Raw genomic sequence first — 18,337 nt, forward strand, 5'->3', positions numbered from 1 at the left:
AGCGTTGGAGAAATGCACTGAATGGGGTTGTGAGAGATTGCCAACCATTTTCAGCAATTAATGGACCTGGTTTTAAGGCGATGGTCCAATATATTTTATAAGATTGGTGCTATGTATGGGGAAAACGTCGATGTCGATGATTTACTTCCCAGTCCATCTACGCTATGCCGGAAAGCGCAAAAAGATGCGGAAGATAAGAGGAAGGATATTTCAGTGGAAATAAAAGAAGCAAGTAAAAACGGTGGAATAGCTGCTACTGTGGACATGTGGACAGACCAGTACGTCCAAAGAAATTTTCTGGGCGTCACTCTTCACTATATATATTAAAAGCCGTCTATGCGATATTATTTTTGGGCGTCAAGTCGATGGATTTTCAAAAGTCAACGGGATCCAATATTTTGGACAAAATAAAAAGTTTATTCCTTGACGTTGAGTTAGAAACCATTGACAATATAAAATTTGTCACGGATAGAGGCTCCAATCTAAAAAAAGCATTGGAAAATAATTTCCGATTAAATTGCAGCAGCCACCCACTTGCCAATGTGTTGGAGAAATCTTTTGACGAAGCAACGGAGCTGGAGCAGGCAATTACATCATGCCGTAAAATTGTTAAGTATTTTAAAAAAATCAAATTTGCAACACAAACTCCACACAACCTTAAAATCTGCTTGTCCAACTATGTAGGTGGAAACTCCAATTATACCATGCTGAAGTCCATTCTCGATAAAATACATAATGTGAAATGTGAAATACAATTTTGAGCGAGACGCATGTGGCCGATAGATTGATGGATGTCAGCAAGTCAATACTTACAACGTTGGTCGGGCTGCTTGAGGACTTTGAAATAATTTTCAAAGAGTTACAAACCTCAAGCTCGCCATCATTGTGTTTCGTGCTGCCGTCGATAACCAAAATCTTTGAGCTATGCGATCCTGACCTGATGGATATGCAGCCAATATCAGTATTGAAAGAGAGAATCGCCATAAATATACAAGCAATATGGGAACAAAATTTAACTACATATATGTCACAAGGTGGCGTTTTTCCTGTTTCCGAGAGCAGTACATGTGCTGGAAAATGAAATTATTGATATACAGTTGTTCTGCGTATCTGAGAAAGAACAATTTTATACATTTTCAGATCATGCTACGGAGTATGCGTCGAGTCCATCCACTTCAAGCCAGGAGCGCGCCATTGTAGCACCACCAAGCCAGACTGTGTCAAAAACAGCATTTTTCTTTTCAAAATTGGTTGCTACTCCAAATCGCAGTGCCGTAGAAACTCCCTTTGATGAAAGAAAAGAAAAGCGTTCCTTACAAACATATAAACATTCTTTAAGATGTAATTTTTATTAATTATATGAGTCATCAAATAAATACACTAGAAAGAGCAAAAAAAAAAAATAGTTTTATAATTTAAATTTTAGAGAAATAAAAAGATGGCAAGAGCGTACCAGCAATAACAAGAACAACTCACTAAGCCGACGGCATTTCTTGCATCTCAATATACATACATACAAACAAACATATGTATGTATATGTGTATGTTTGATTAATTATACTTTTTTTATGTATTATGTATACGTCAATTTCATGTTAAAATAGATTTTGTTATCTGTTATCTGTGTATTTGTCACTATTTAAAGGTAATAAAAACGTTACGCTGATACTTGCAGATTTATGAGTAATCATTAATAAACTCAAGGTAACTTACTGTTATCAAATTCAAATTTGCGACGCAACCTGCAGCTTCTCCTTTGCTTTTGTGATGTTTCTTTTGTGTTTGTGGACAATTTAACATATTCTTTTTTTTCGCTAATTTAAATAAATCTTGGATGCTAATATGAAATTTTAGCACTGCAACTCCACCGGAAGAATTTTGGCGCACAATAGGCATTTAAGCCATAATAAGGTTGTATGGGAGCTATAGGATATAGTCCTCCGATGTATTCAATTTTTTTTACTGTATATACAAGATATTTTTTTAAATTTTTGGGGAAAATTTCATAATTTCAATGGGAAAATTTTTGGCCGCGGCTTCATACAAGCCCAACCACTGTGGAATGGCGCTCGACAACAAGGTGCCCCACTACTGCCCGTGGCCCGACAACGACCCATTCTTCGCATCCAGCCAGCCCAGGGTGTATAACCCCGTTAGCGAGGAAGAATCGGAGGAGGAAGAGACCTACGAGGTGAAAGAGGCCCACGAGGAGGAATAAAGCAGCGAGGCAGACTAGACCTCTTTTCGGCTTCCACGCGGCGCCTGGTCACTCCGGCCTGGACAACGTCGCGATCCACGGCAAGGACGCGGAGTTTACGGCCGACCTACGTCTCCGACCGAGCCGGAACGCTACCAACCCCCTCCCACCGAGGACAGCGACACGAACGAACCATTCTACGTCCACCAAGTGGGTCGTTCCGTGCCGTACGAGCCGGCCATACAACCGTGGGGGAAGCGGGTAACGCGCGTTGACCGGGCCGTGGTCGACGTGATCCTCCCTCCAGGGGAAACCCCCACCACCTATTTCGACCAGCCAGAAAAATGGAATTACCATGGACCAGCCATTGTCGACCGCCCAGTCCCACCACCCTACTTCCCACCTGCATTTGTCCGCCCCAGAACTCTCACCATACGCTTACTCCATTCAATAGATCTCCCGGACCCCGATGAGGCCCTCCTTCCATACGCCCCCACCAAAGCACGCCAGCCGACCCACCCCAGGAAGGTCCACATTGGGAATCCGCGTCGTCGGACGACGAGCCGGACGGACCTCGTTTCCGCCGGCAGTACGCCAAGATTCCAACTACAGACGAAGAGGCCGACCCCCTCTCCGACCTGCTTGAAGTTCTGGGGCGATGGAGGAGGACGCGGACAACGAAATTATGTCCGAGGTAGCCCGCGGAAGCGAGTTGGTCGAGGCTCCCACAAGCTGGACCGCGGAGACACCCCACCTTCAACTACCCCGGAGCCTGGTTGAGGAGGTCCGTTTGAGCGAGGGAAGAGGCACACGAACCCGTTTCACTCACACTTATTTAGATACACAGGAGTTATAGTGGGCTATGTTTAATTTGTTGAAAGGGGCAAAGTTGCTGTTAGGTTTATGAAGATTAGTGAATGGTGTGTTTCTATTGTAATATTGTTAGTGGATGTATTAAACATTAAAGTCTATGTCTTTGGCGGGAGTAGTATTATTGTTTAATTTGTGGGGCTGCTGTGTTTTTCACGCATAATTGTCATGAGAACAGAATAAACAGTCTTTGATAATTTGTTTACCTTTTCCTCTAGAAGCGTCGATATCTCGACCAATCTTTGGAGGGCCAGGAGTAGTTCGCCGTTGGGTACTTCGTATGGCTGCTTGCTGCTTTGTTGCTGATGGGATGGCCTTTGGGTCTGCTCATCTGCCAGTTGACGTCAATGCTGATACTGCTGTAGTTCAAAGGGCTGCTGAGTTTTTTTGGCTGGTTGTATCTTCACGTTACTGATTTTCTTTTTTTGCGGGTGGTGCTGAGCTGGCTGCTGGTGCCTGTTGAGCCGACCAGGTGCAGGAGACAGGGGCGCGGTCTCGAGCGCAGGGCTGCGGAGAACCTGGCTGTACGATGGCCTGTCGTTGGCTGCTGGGGCCGACGTTGTAGCATGCATCGAGCTTGTTGGCTGACCCCCTGAGGCTGGAGGCGAAGGCATTTGGTGTCTGCACGCTGCCTGTTGGTGCTGATGGTGGTTATGGAGGTTGTCCGATTTGGCGTGGTGCATCTGGCGGGAGATAAGCAATTTGTTCCTGGCTTACTTGAACGAAGGGGAGCCTTTGTAACTGCTGATGTGGTTGCCCTTGCAGTTAGCACACTTGGATGCTTCGTCTCTTCTCTTCTGGCACGTGGTAGTTGGATAGCAGCCAGCGCACTTCATGCATACAAAAGGGCGACGGCTGTAGTTTTTGGTATGACCAAAAGCTTGGCATCGGTGGCATTGAGCAGGATCAGTTGGCTTTGCCTGCCTTTCAACTTTTACTAGCTGGAGACCCATTTCTTGAAGCTGAAGGATCTTGAGGTGGGAGCCATCTGATTTGGGCTCGATTTCAACTTCAAACAAGTTATATGGCTAATTTGTGAACTTGTTTCTAATGGCTTTAATAAATCTGGCTTTGTCGCCGACGGCAGCGAGCTTTACGGCGATCCATTCAGTGGGCGTGGTGTGGTTTAGATGCCTGCCTCGCAGACCCCTATCTTTCCTCATTTGGTGTGAGAAAATATGTATGCCTGCGTCATTTAGCATGTTGAGGATGGTGTTGTTTGTACTTAAGCAGCTGCTTATGATGCGGACTCCGTTGGATGCGCACTTGATAACATAGCAGCCTATGCCTGGCGTATTTTGTACTTTTTCCAAGAGAGGAAGAATGGCGTCAACTTTTGGTATGAACAGTGGAGGTATTTCACCAACATTGCGATCAAAATTCCGTTTGTTATAGTTCGGGTGGTCAATGGATCTTTGTTGGAACTGTTGTATGTTTTGCTGGCTTTCGGTCAGTGTTTGGGAGTCTCTTTGGCTGAGTCACTTTTAAATGCTGGTGTTTTTATTAACTGAAACAGGCTAATTGGGTAATCGCTGGAGTCAAGATCGACGCGTTTGCGCTTGGATGGTGTCATGAGGTCAGAGGCAGTTAGTGGGTCGGGGTTGCTTCTGCTGTCTGAGAGCCAGTCGTCAATCATAGGGATGACTTTAGTTGACAGTTTGGGAGCCACTGGTTTCCGTCACTTGCATGTTTGCAATGGTATGCATAAAGCTGCGCTTCGGTGTATGTGTTAATAATGGCGCGAGATTTGGCGTCTGTTTTCGTAGTTGTGTTTTGGAAGTGGCTGCCTGATGGTTGTTTTTGTTCTTATCTGGCTTAATGTTGCCAACGGAGGTACTGACTGGGGCCGCCATGTTGTTTAGTTTTTGTTGCTGCTTTTCTGTGTTGCTAGGTTGCTGTTGCTAATGGAGGAGTTGGCAACAGTGGCCATGTTGGTTATGTTTTGTTGCTGGACTGATTGAGCATTTGCATCAGGTTGTTGTTGGTGTTGAATGTGTATGCCTTTAATGATGGCACTTGTCGTTGAGTTGGATTTGGGTGGGAGATTTTTCCGGTGTTTGGCGCTGGTTTCTGGAGGATTGTGCTTCTCGGAGTAGGACGGTTTGATTTGGTGAGAGTATATCTAAAAAGTACTCGTCGTCAGAGCTGGGCACATCCATGTCAGGAGGGGAGTGGATCAGCGGGCAGGTGGTGCCATCGGAGTCATATAAAGACACTACACTCGCGTTGGACGGCATTAAGTCATGGTTCATTGTATTGAGGTAGTTTTTCATTTTTGAAGGCACTGCTTTTTTTATATTTCTTTTTTTATTAGTGAAACTGAGCATTTCTTTTTTTTTCAGATGGTAATGTCCCGCCAGTCAGATTTTTTTATTTTTTTTCAGTGGTAATGTCACGCCAGTCAGAAGCAACTCAGTAGCCGATGTCCGTCGCTGGAGGGCAAGTCGTACCTCCTAAAAAAAAAGTCTTTTTAATTTTTTTTTTTTTTCAAGTGAATTATAACAAATTTGGGCACTGAATAAAATTTCGGCCTACAACAAATGCAAATAAAAATCAACGCAATTTAAATAAACAAATCAAAGTGGAAAATAATTAAACGAAAAATAGAAAACATAAAATAAACTATGTATTTAAGTGGAAATAAAAAGAAAAAGTCTAATTGAATCCAATTTAGCAAATTAAATTGGAAAAATTAAAACAAAAGCAAAAACTCTAAAGCAAAAAAAAAACGATCAAGTGAATTAATCATGTCATCCTCTGACAAGGAATGGGACTCCAGGATTAGCTATGATTTTCTCAAGGAGTTCAGCGATTTTATGGCTAAACAGAAGAAGGAGGAAAACGAATCTCCAGCCAATAAGGATGTGGCCAGCAATGGAAACCATAATGGAAACCAAAACAGTAAGGTGCCATATCTAAAAATTCTGACAAAGGCGCCAAGTGGTGAATACATTGTTTCCCTGTTATCTCAAACTGACTCGAACATGTCCAATGTACCTTACGGAGGCTCACACATGAGCAGCGGCACCCCAGAGCCAGAGCCTCTTGATCCGCCTACAGAGCCAATACAAAGAAATACCATTTCCTCACTATACACCTACACACACACTCACACTCATGAAATAGCTGGAAAAAAAATAAATATATAGAAAAAGAGCAACAGCGCTAACAGCTATCACTAACGCATACAGATCTTCACAAATTTCCCCTACATGCACGCAAATACAGACACAAAACCTCTCTAAAAGAACAGTAGAAAGTATGACAGACTTAACAACAACTGTTAAGGCAAATACACATACACATGACAAGGAGAGAACGACGGCAGCACAAACAGTAACAGAAACTGTAGTTGTGCATAACGCTAGGGAAATTCCCCTCCATACACACACTCACACGCTCATGGCAACAAGACAGTAGCTAAAACTGTCAAACACAATTGTACGAAACCCAAATTTACAAATAACGCCAATAAAAAGAGAATGCACCGACATGTATGCCCCTGACATAGACAAATCTCTCTTAGCCTTCCCAACTCCAGTTTTTCAAAGCCATTTTGCTACACAATTGCACATGGAAAAACGAAAAAGAAAATTGCAATTCTCACACCTTCAGCAGCAAGATAGCCCACCAAAATTCAACAATTCACCCAAACAAACAATAGCACAAAATCAACAGCAACAGCCAACGACCAGCAGACAGCAAACAAATTTTGAAACATTTAACTCACAAAATGATTCAGCATACAGATAACGAAATGCCCACCAGCCGGCAGCAAATAATGACAGAAATGATCGCCAAATCCTCCCTCCTGTTAACGCAAACACCAACTCAAATCATGACCATGTAAGCAGTCAGCACATGATCGTTTGGGTAGCACAACAATGCATCGAAATCCAGCGCAAATGCACCTGGCAAAATTCCAGCAGAAGCTGCGCAGCGACCAGCAGCAACAGCGGATGGCAGCATCGGCTGCGTCAGGCGCACTGGTGTCTGATGAGGATGATGACGATGTTGCGAAACAGGGAGTCCACTTAAGTCAGCAGCGGTAAAGACGGAAGCAAGCACAGCAACAGCACCGGCAGCAGCACCAGCAGCAGCAACGGCAACAACAGCAATAGCAGCAACAACAGCAGCAGGAACAGCAGAAACAGCAACTACAGCAGCAGCAAAATCACCAGCAGATCATGGCAAAAACTATGTTTAAAAAGCTAAACGATCGAATTGACTCGCTATTTAATGTGTTTAATGCGTTCCTGCACATGCAAGGAAAATAATTAATTAAAAACAATTTACAAAAAATTAATTCAAACCATGACTTTATTATGGACGTCGAGTGCGCATCAGCCAATGAACAAATTTATAATGCCTAATCGCATAGATGATGCTGCAGCTTATCCAAATCTGGACTCTGGCCCAGGCTCAATTTCAGGAGTGCTGCCAGATCCAGATAGCCATGACACCCTCAAGATCGCCTTTTGGAATGCCTGTGGTGTGAAGAATAAAATAAACGAATTAGAAATTTACATCAGACGAAACTCAATAGATATAATGCTACTTACAGAAATACGAGCGCCAATCAACGACAGTGTGTTCGAATTGCCGGGATTTGTAACATACTTTGCCGTCAATCCGAACACACACCGCAAAGGAAGTGCTGCCCTCATGGTACGTTCTGGCATCAGTCATTCGGCACTGCAGCCAATAAATGAAGATTCGATCCAATGCGCACCCATTCTATTGAAAGCTGCAAACAAAAAAGAATCAATTATAATAGCAACAGCATATTGCCCACCGGCGTTTAAATGGAGTAAAGAACATTTCACGAAACTCTTTAAACATTCAATTATAATAGCAACAGCATATTGCCCACCGGCGTTTAAAGGGAGTAAAGAAGATTTCACGAAACTCTTTAAACATTTTGAAAATTTACCTGGCGATACAGCGGCCAGCTTCCTCTTATGCGGTGACTGGAATGCTAAGCATTCACGGTGGGGAAATCCACGTGCGTGCCAGAGGGGTAGGGCATTGTACGAGGCTATCCATGCAAGCCGCAGGTACAATGTCCTGGCCACCGGTGGTGCCACTCACTATCTGCATGATCGCAGGAAGCGTCCGTCGGCCATTGACTTTGCCATCACCAGTGGCATTGATGGCAACGTCATAAACATCTCGTCCAGCACTGAACTGAGCTCTGACCATTTGCCGTTTATGATTGAACTCTGTGATAGTGTAAATGCAAATTTGCGCTGTCACAGAGTAAATTCCAGGCTACTGGCCAGAGGCGCTGATATCAGATGCTTTCAGTTGTCTCTTGAAAACTCCATTCACCTGACAACACAGATTAACGTGGCCACGGACATCGACGATGCTGTAAACATATTAATCACCAATATACAAATAGCTGCAGCTGCCGCGTCGTCGCGAGCAAAACAGCAAAACCGCCAGAGACAGCAGCATAACCTAGTATTAGATGACGAAACTAGAGAACTATTGAACGACAAAAAACGATGCAAACGCTACTTACTCTTGACGCACACGCCGGAGGCCAGACAATGCTATCGAGCTGCACAAAATCGTCTAAAAAAAAGCGCTGAAAAAGAGGAAAAACAATAACATTAACAAACTATTTGAGGGTATAAACACTCAGGATCCATATACAATTCCAAAATTGTGGAAACTGACAAACAAGATAAAAAAGCAGCCGCAAACAAATCACCCCTTAAAGTGCTCAAAAATCTCTATTGACACGGCCGGCAATGTTACTGTCAAAATCACGTGGACAAAAACTACAGATGAGAAAGCTGAAGTATTTGTCTCCCAGCTGGAAGACAGATTTACTTCAGCTCTCTCAAATACGGAGGAAGACCGCGCAGCCATCAAAGAGGATTGGTGTAAGCGACACCAGCAGTTGCAACAAGGCCATGAACTAAATTTCAAGCCAGTAACATTGACGGAAATAAAGATGGAAATTGATGGACTGCAGCCAGCCAAAAGCACCTGGATACGACAAAATCGAGAACAAATTAATAAAATTACTGCCGCAGAAGGCTCTATTATATTTGATACTCATATATAAGTCCATTTAGGGGAGAATGGGGGGAAGCATACAGGTCAAAGTGTCTGATTGCATTCAACTTGGTGAATGCCAGCATGATTCCTGTCACTGCTTTCTTCAAGCCGACGCACTACCTCCACGTGGTTCTCCCTGGATTGTCGCTCGACAGCCGTTGAGTGGCAAACTAAAGCGCGCGACGAGAGTCCTAACTCTACAAACTAGGTTTTGGCGTAGGACTTGAAATCCACCCATGCAAAACACAATTTCAGTGAAGGAAGCAAGAGAAGCCTCGGAAAGGAACCGATCTAACGTTGACGACCATAGCAAACGTAAAAAGGACAATGATTTGAGAGTATGCACCTGGAACGTACGAACTTTGTACAGACCTGGTGCTGCTCAACAACTAGCAGATACCCTCAACAAATGTAGGGCTGACATCACTGCTATCCAGGAGATGCGATGGATAGGACAAGGCTGCATAAAGAGGAAGAACTGTGACATTTACTACAGCTGCCATCCAGAACGGCATGAATTTGGTTGTGGTTTCGTTGTAGGTGCCAGGCTGCGGCGCCGAGTCTCTCACTTTCGGCCAATAAACGAGAGAATTGCAACGATCCGAATTACTGCCGAATTCTTTAACATCAGCCTGATATGCGCACATGCCCCAACGGAGGAAAAGGACGATGCCACCAAGGACGCTTTCTATGCGGAGCTCGACCGAGCTTATGGCCGCTGTCCTTCCCATGACATTAAAATTCTCCTCGGGGATTTTAATGCCAAGGTAGGACGAGAAGACATCTTTGGTGCCACCGTCGGGCGATTTAGTCTACATGAGACCACCTCGAGCAATGGTCTCAGATTAATAGGCTTTGCAGCTGCGCATAATATGGTAGTTCGTAGTACCGGATTCCGTCATTTGGACATCCATAAGGCATCTTGGCTCTCTCCCGATCGACTGACCAGAAATCAGATCGATCATGTTGTGATCGATGCAAGGCACGCATCTAACATACTCGACGTACGATCCTGTCGGGGTCCCAACATCGACTCCGACCATTATCTTGTTGCAGCTAAGATTCGCACACGGCTATGTGTGGCGAAGATTGCACGTCGAAGTGCGTTAAGAAGGCTGGACATCGGAAAGCTGCAATCACAACAGGCGAAGAATGCATTCTCCACTCACGTCTCGGGGCTATTAAGCCGAGCACCTTCAATACCTCAAGACATAAGCGATATGTGGGCGCTCATATCTCACTCCCTGCGAGCTTCGGCAGAAGAGGTGCTTGGATTCCAGCGTCCTATAACAAGGAATCCATGGTACGATCAGGAGTGTCGTGACGCAACAGCTGCAAAGGACGCCGCCTACAGAAGAACACTGCAGGCTGGGGCGACACGAGCTATTGTGGACGTCTACAGGTTGAGAAGAAGATACGAAAAACGCCTTTTCAGACGCAAGAAGAAAGAGCAGGAAAGGCGAGAGTGTGAGAGCATAGAGAGCAGCAGATGCAGAAATGAAGCACGTAACTTCTACCAGAGGGTCAAGCGTCTGACCCAAGGATTTAAGTCTGGTGCAGTGGCGTGCAGGGACGATGATGGAAACCTTGTCACAGAAGCAGAGGTCGTGCTGAGGTTATGGAGGGATCATTTTTTCGAGTCTGTTATCTGGCTCAAGCACAGACTCTGAAGATTATGATCCACGAACCCCAATCTATGGCACTGATATTGAAGTGCCAATCCCAAGTCATATCGAAGTCAAGGATGCAATCCAACGGCTTAAGAACAACAAGTCTGCAGGTGCTGACGGCCTGCCGGCAGAACTGTTTAAGGCAGCTGGTGATATGTTGGTAGGGAGCATGCACCAACTAATCAGCAAGATATGGCTCACGGAGAGCATGCCCGAAGATTGGAATCTCAGCATGATCTGTCCCATCCTGAAGAAGGGTGATGCCACGGTGCGCACCAACTACCGCGGAATTAGTCTTCTTCCAGTTGCGTACAAGGTCCTAACGAGCGTATTGTGTGAAAGACTGAAACCCCATGCTGAAGCACTGATTGGACCTTATCAGTGTGGGTTCAGGCCTGGCAAGTCCACTGTTGACCAGATTTTCACCTTGCGCCAAATCCTGGAGAAGTCTTACGAAAACCAGATCGACACGTACCATCTCTTCGTCGACTACAAAGCTGCATTTGATAGCCCCCGGCGAGATCGCCTATATGCCGCCATGTCTGAGCTTGGTATACCAGCAAAGCTGACTAGACTTTGCAGAATGACATTGAGCAACACCATCAGCTCTGTCAAGGTAGGATGTGGCCAATCCGAAACCTTTACTACCAAGTGTGGCCTCAGACAAGGTGACTCGCTGTCTTGTATACTCTTCAATATTTTAATGGAGAGTATTATAAGAAAGGCTGGTGTACATCGGACGGGCACGATATTAACCAACAGATGTGTCCAGCTCCTTGGTTACGCTGATGATATTGATATCATTGGCCGCACCAAGCGTGATGTCACAGGAGCCTTCGGGCTATTGAAAAGGAATCAGCAAAAGTAGGACTAGCAGTTAACATGGAAAAAACAAAGTTTTATGGTGTGCTCTAGCAGAGAATCGCGGCGTCTTGATTCTCAGCTGACTGCAGAAAACTATAGCTTTGGGTCCGTCAAGGAGTTTATTTACCTAGGCACTGCTATAACAAGCACAAATGATGTCAGTCTGGAGATTAAGCGGAGAATAACACTTGCCAACAGGTGTTACTTTGGGCTCAGTAGGCAGTTTAATAGTAGAGCTCTCTCTCGACGCACAAAAACCACACTCTACAAGACGCTCATTCTTCCAGTACTCTTATATGGTGCGGAGTGCTGGACTGTGACGCAGTCAGATGCAGCTGCTCTTGGAGTGTTCGAGAGGAAAATTCTTCGCAAAATCTTTGGTCCAATCTGCGTGGACGATGTTTATCGCATCCGATACAACCACGAGCTGTATGAGCTATACGGCGATGTTGACGTGGCCAGTCGAGTGAAATCTCAAAGACTTCGCTGGCTGGGCCACGTTGCCCGTATGGATGAAGATGCTCCGGCTCGTAAGGTGTTTGATGCGATGATTGTTGGGACACGAAGGAGAGGACGACCCCGAACGCGTTGGCAGGACCAGGTGATGGATACCCTGTCCACACTTGGTGTTACCAACTGGCGAAGGCGCGCTCAGGACAGAGCCGCGTGGAGGCACATCGCGCTTCAGGCTGAGACCCGATAAAAGGGTTGTAATGGCCACATAATAATAAATTAAGAGCCTACGAAGAACGACAATACTGCTCGGCCATCTACATTGACATATCGGAAGCGTTCGATAGAGTATGGCATGAGGGTCTGTTGAGTAAAATTTTTAAAATTCTGTCACTAAATTTATATAAAATCATTGAAAGTTACCTGTCTGATCGCACTTTTGCAGTCAAATGCAATGATGGAGTAACATCCAGAGTCGGCTGCATATCAGCTGGTCTCCCACAGGGCAGCGTCTTGGGCACTACTCACGCAAAATCGTCGCCATCTTCAGCCGAATGAAAGGTCGATGCTGTTGTCAAAATATGCGGATGACACAGTCATCATGTGCTCTGCTGATCATCCGGCCAATGCGATAAGCGAGACCCAACAGTACTTGCACCACTTCGTAAAATGGTCTAAGAAATGGTGCCTCAAGATCAATGCGACAAAGACAGCGCATGTCATATACACGCTGCGTGATCTGAATGAACGAGAAAGGACAAGAATGATTACTATAAACTGACATGAATTTAAAATGAAATCTAAACACACGTACCTGGGAGTCACACTTGACCGCAAATTAATGCTGGCCACACACGTGACAAGATTATGCGTTAAAACTAGAGCAAGAGCCATTAAATTGGGCTGGCTTCTTGGGCGTTGCTTGTTAAGCAACTCATTATGCCAATATGGAAGTATGCTCTGTCCATCTGGGGCGCGCTCACCTCAAATTTGCAAATCAATCGCTTGCAGCGGCTGCAAAATAAAATCATTAGAAAATCACTAAACGTTTTCTTGGACACTCAGAAATGAATGCATCAGAAATACTTACCAGCTGTGATGGCGCGTTCCACGTGGCCAGCGAACGATTTGCAAATTCTCTGGCTGCACATCCAAACCCAGAAGCGACAAAGCTGGTTAGAGAACCACTTGTCGTGGAACGCCTGCAAAGGCCCAGATATACGGAGCAGCTAGACAAATTCATAAGGCCGTTGAGCGCAGCCCTAAATGCAAGTACAACAAATCCAACACACTTGCAGCAGATGCAAGGCGAGCATCTGCGCACTGAACTACACCAGACAAACGACCAGCAAATTTTGAAAAGACAGCTTCGGCCTTTTTTACCAACACTTATTCGCATGCAGGAGGAGTGTATTAACCCAGAGGTCACTGCCGTTCACAATGAATATATGTATTATTTATTTCTTTTGTTTCACACTTTTTCACTTTATTCTCGGACCGGCGATGCTGGTCCATCGGCCGTAAGTGCTAAACTAACTAGAACATAATTAGGAGAGTAAATGAATCAGTCGTTGACGTCGGCGCTGACGTCGCTGCTATCGCCCTCGCTCTTCGCCGCCGGTTCCCACATCTCTCCTTTTTTTTATCAGCTTTAATATCAGTCCTTGGTCCAAGCTTGGTAGTTCCATCCCGGCTGTCTGTGCTGGCTGATGTTCCGTTTGTTCTGTTTTTGTCAACTCTTCTGGTGGAGTCACATGTACCTGTGGAAGAGAATCAGGGTCGGAGCTACTGTCCGAGGAGCTCCTTATTGGTATCTTCTTTAAATGGCTAATATTCCTGGTTAAAGGTCTACCATCTCTTGACACTATAGCTATGTTTCCTTTTCGCTCTAAAACATCGTGTTCGGTAGGGTCGAAGTTTGGTGTCAGCTTATGTGGGAACACAACATTTTTTATTAGGACCTTGTCACCTACTCCTATATCAATTTCCTTCGCCCCTCTCTTTTTATCAGCTGATTCTTTCCCCTTCTGTTTTGCAACGCAGTCTTGGTCTCGTTCTGCTGAGTCTAATACTTTCGCGCCCAAATCCTGAATCCCCGGCATCTTATCACGGATCAGCCTGTTAAACATTAACTGCGTAGGAGCAGTACCTGTGCTACTATGTGGGGTTACATTGTACATCAACACAAATTTTTGTATCTCCTCTTTATAGTTATTTTTGTGTTGATATGCGATCTTTAATCGCTTCACTAGCGATCTGTTTATATTTTCAACCTCACCATTTGCCTGAGGCCAGTAAGGCGGAGTTTTAGTCTGCTCTATGCCACTAACCTTGCAATATTCTTTAAACTCACTACTGATGTACTGCCGTCCGTTGTCCGTCCGTAAGTATTTGGGAAAACCAAGTCTGCAGAAAATTTCTTTCATTACATCGATAATGGTCGTTGATGTTATCGAACGCAAGAATTTAAACTCCATGTATCGCGAGTAATACTCAATGAAAACGAGTACGAATTCGCCATTTGGCAAGGGACCCAACAAATCGGAAGCCACGCATATCCAAGGACCCGTTGGAAACGGTGTTCTACTCATCGGTGCTGGATTGTTTGCTTGCGAGACTAGAAGGCAATCTCCGCAGGATTTCACAAACTTTTCAGCCGCACGATCTATGCCAGGGCCACCAAACCTTGGAGCGTAGCCGACGCTTCATTGCGGATTCGCCTGGATGGCCTTCCCACTTAGGAAATGGGGTAATGCATTCAGTTCGGCTGACCTGTAGTCCCAATGCTAAGACGTTCAATTTGATTGCTGTTTCTCGGCCCAGTAACGATTGTTTTCCATTTTCAATCACGTAAAATGAAGCAATGATCTCTTTATCTGAGCCTGTTGATATGGGAGCCTCGAATACACAAATTACATTAAGAAATTGGTTTGAAGCATAACCCCGAAATTGCCTCTCCGAGTTGGATCTGATGTTGAAGACTACGACTTTGTTTGCTTCCATTGATAACCAGTCAGCTTGGCTAATCAGATTAAAACGCGAGCCTGAGTCGATGATAAGGGGAACAATCTGCCCTCCTATTGAACACTCTATGAGTTCATCACTTTCATCATCATCGCTGCAAATCCGGAAACATTCTTCCTTGGTCGGTTTCGTTCCGGAAGGAGCGCATTCATCTTGCACTTGCCACACATCTATCCGTGATCGCTTTATGCCACCGTTGTTTGGCTGTGTGGACTGGCGTTTGAGATTCGTTCTGCACTTTGTTGACGCCTATATGGCTGCTGCTGTCGACACCAAGGGCACCGAGATACTCTACCAGTATTTCCGCGATCGTGAACTAAAGCGAATTGAAATATTGATCCAGAATAAAGCGGCTACTACAATCCAGGCTGCTTGGCGTGGCTATGCAGTCCGGAGGACGTTGGCTCAGCATGTCTGCACGTGCATTTGCACTCTGGTAATCCTTGCAAGGATATTCAAAATAACTCTTTTTGATGTCTGATTAATGTACATTCCTACAGGATAACAAAGATGAGGAGGAAGCTAAACAACGGGAAGCTGCTGCTCGTACTATACAGCGGTTCTTCAAGAAAATGCTTTTAGTAAGTTGTATCTGTTATTAATAGATAAACTATTTATATTAAACTTTATTTTTATATTCAGCGGCAGTCAATTAAACCGGTAAGTAAACTGCTTCTTTTTACATATTTGAGGTATTTTAAGTTTTCTGTTCATTAGATGGGTGATCCGTGTGAGGAAAAAGAAACTCCGAGAGGTAGCATATCAGCAGCTGCTGGTGCCCCAACTGGACCTCCAACGGAAACTATTGCTGCAACTGTTGATGAAACTGAGGCGACAAAAATAAAGATAGCTGATGAAGACGCCACTGCAATCTCAACAGACGAAGCTTCGCCTGCAGCTGCTGAAGAGACGCCACCAGCAGATGCCGGCGAAGTTAAGCAGGAAGTTACGCAAGATGAAGCTCCCATAGAAACTGTCACGATTGAAGAATCTCATGAGACACAACCTCCTACTGAGGTTGAAACATCCGCAGAGCAACCTCCGCCAACTGAAGAAGCGGTAGCACCAGAACCTCCAGCTGAAAACGCAGAGCCGCCAGCAGCTGCCGAAGAGCCCGCTGCAGAAGCCACCGAAGAAGCTCCGCCTGCCGCAGAATCATAAATGGAACGTTGTTTTTAATGTTATAACTTTTAATCGCTCATATAAGTTTGTGATCTTCTGCTTGTAAATTAGTTTAACGTGTAATTCAATATGTGAATGAATAGATTATGTTATATTCAGAGTATCAGACTTTTAAGCATCAACACGTTCTTGCAGCCAATCGCTAAAGGTTGAAACTCTCGTGTAGACATCGGGCGAGACAAAGAGACCGCAAACCACCAATCCATAGGAGACCACACCCACTTGCTTAATTTCTCCGTTGTCGTTTCGTACTAAGGGGCCTCCAGAGTCACCCTAGAAATATCGCAATGATGTTAGACGATCCGTCTAAAGTTTTAATGTATTTACTCACCGAACAAGCCCCTCTAAACGGTCCCCGTGCACAAATCTCAGTTTCTGTGACGCTATCCATGCCACTTGCTCTACACAGATCATTTGAAAATTGTGTGATAGCTCATGCGCTGCAATGTATTTGGATAATTGACATTGTCGAAGAATGGGAATGGTACAGGCAATCTTAAGCCCCAACCGTCAGAGTAACTGGAACACCACCGCCCACAAACTGTTTATCATTGAATGCTATAAGACCCACAGAAACATTATTAAAGACCAGCGGTGGTTGTATTGTTAAAACAGCAATATCGCTCGTTTCCAGCTCTTTGTAGTTCGGATGTATGACATAGGACACCACTTGAGACCGCTGTCCGCCCCGCTCATCCAGATTTCTAATACCCGCCACCACCGACATCCGTGAAGCATTGAGTCCCTCACAGCAATGAGCTGCTGTCAATATGCGATCGGATGCAATTATGGAACCGCCACAGAAATGCGTGTAACCACCACGTGTTGAATACTGCATCGAGACCTGGTAGGGCACAAATTCTCCGACTGGCACATCCGAGCCACCTACAATGCGGCTGGGTGTGTACCCACTCGGCTGTCGAGCTGTGGAAGATTCAATGTAATTATGAAAAGTAACTCGTTTTCAGTAGCTTACAATTGAGTCGCGCCTTGACAACAACCAACCACAGTGTTGTCAGAAAAAGCAATTGAATGAGACCCATGTCACTTTCCTAGTGACTGAAACTGATGCTATGCATCAGTCTAAATAGTATTTGGCGTGACCCTCATTCCACAAAATTTACATAGATATCGCAACTCGCTAAAGTTATGCCATTAATTTTGATCTTGAAATTCAAATATGTAATGAGCGTTTATGGCGGTAATTGGAATAAGCTCCCAACACACAGTAAGTGAGTATTTGTATTTTTGTGGAGAGCCAACATAATATATAATGCAGAATATTTGTATTAAATTACTTCAATAATATACTGTCTTTATGGAAGTCGTCTTCCTTTGATGAAGCGAACATATTCGTAGCGCATTCCTTAACCCCTTAGACCTCAACATTGCTTGTGAGCAACTGCCGTTTTTCATTAAATAATACTAAGAGTTTATTTTATTTTCGACCACAAAATGTTATTTAAAAATATGCGTTGATATGTTTGGTCTAAGTGAGAGCAAACATATTTGCATTTGACTAACATTTTTAGTGTAAATTTATGAGTTTTGTGATAAATTGAATCTTGAAAAAATTTAAATGACAACTTGTTATAATCGGGGTTAACTTTACAGCTTTTAACAATTACTTGAAATAGTTTTGAAATAAGAAACTATTAATGATTTATAAAGCTGCAAAGTAGATATCAGCCAAAGTGATGGGCGTGGCGAAAAGATTACGTATAAAAAAAAGTTCATATCACAGAGTAAAAGTTAGGGTCTCTGTTTTTACGTATATTCAAAATATTCTAACTCTTTAACAATTATTATTAGCTAGATGATGACATTTATGAACTAATGATAATTTAAAATGCAAAGAATTTTGACCTTTATTGGAATATTAAGACTAGTTTGCATTCGATTTTGGTTTGACATAACACTTTCGCTATGATCTTACTTTTATCAGATTGAAAACTTTAATTTCATTCTGACTTGCTTCTTTATCTAGGTTAATGTGTGTATATAT

At 44.2% G+C, this 18,337-nt stretch overlaps 1 protein-coding gene and 1 pseudogene across 1 annotated transcript; one reads left to right on the forward strand and one right to left on the reverse strand.

The window, feature by feature from the left end:
* Positions 1 to 15,394: 15,394 nt before the first annotated feature.
* LOC117577296 (fibrous sheath CABYR-binding protein-like) lies at positions 15,395 to 16,430 on the forward strand. Its single transcript, XM_034262271.2, has 4 exons — positions 15,395 to 15,586; positions 15,651 to 15,731; positions 15,793 to 15,810; positions 15,868 to 16,430. The coding sequence occupies exons 1-4, from the start codon at positions 15,404 to 15,406 to the stop codon at positions 16,309 to 16,311; spliced, it is 726 nt and encodes a 241-aa protein (XP_034118162.1). The 5' UTR covers positions 15,395 to 15,403; the 3' UTR covers positions 16,312 to 16,430.
* A 13-nt stretch (positions 16,431 to 16,443) lies between these two features.
* Positions 16,444 to 17,375, reverse strand: LOC117577271 (chymotrypsin-1-like; annotated as a pseudogene).
* Positions 17,376 to 18,337: the final 962 nt, after the last annotated feature.

Source organism: Drosophila albomicans, unplaced genomic scaffold, assembly GCF_009650485.2.
Source record: "Drosophila albomicans strain 15112-1751.03 unplaced genomic scaffold, ASM965048v2 utg000175l_pilon, whole genome shotgun sequence".
NCBI classification, from domain to species: domain Eukaryota; kingdom Metazoa; phylum Arthropoda; class Insecta; order Diptera; family Drosophilidae; genus Drosophila; species Drosophila albomicans.

Bases quoted from the DNA above. Each gene is read 5' to 3' on its own strand.
- LOC117577296 (XM_034262271.2), top strand. From the start codon at position 15,404: ATGGCTGCTGCTGTCGACACCAAGGGCACCGAGATACTCTACCAGTAT. The intron at 15,587-15,650 runs GTAATCCTTGCA...ACATTCCTACAG, and splicing joins GCACGTGCATTTGCACTCTG to GATAACAAAGATGAGGAGGA.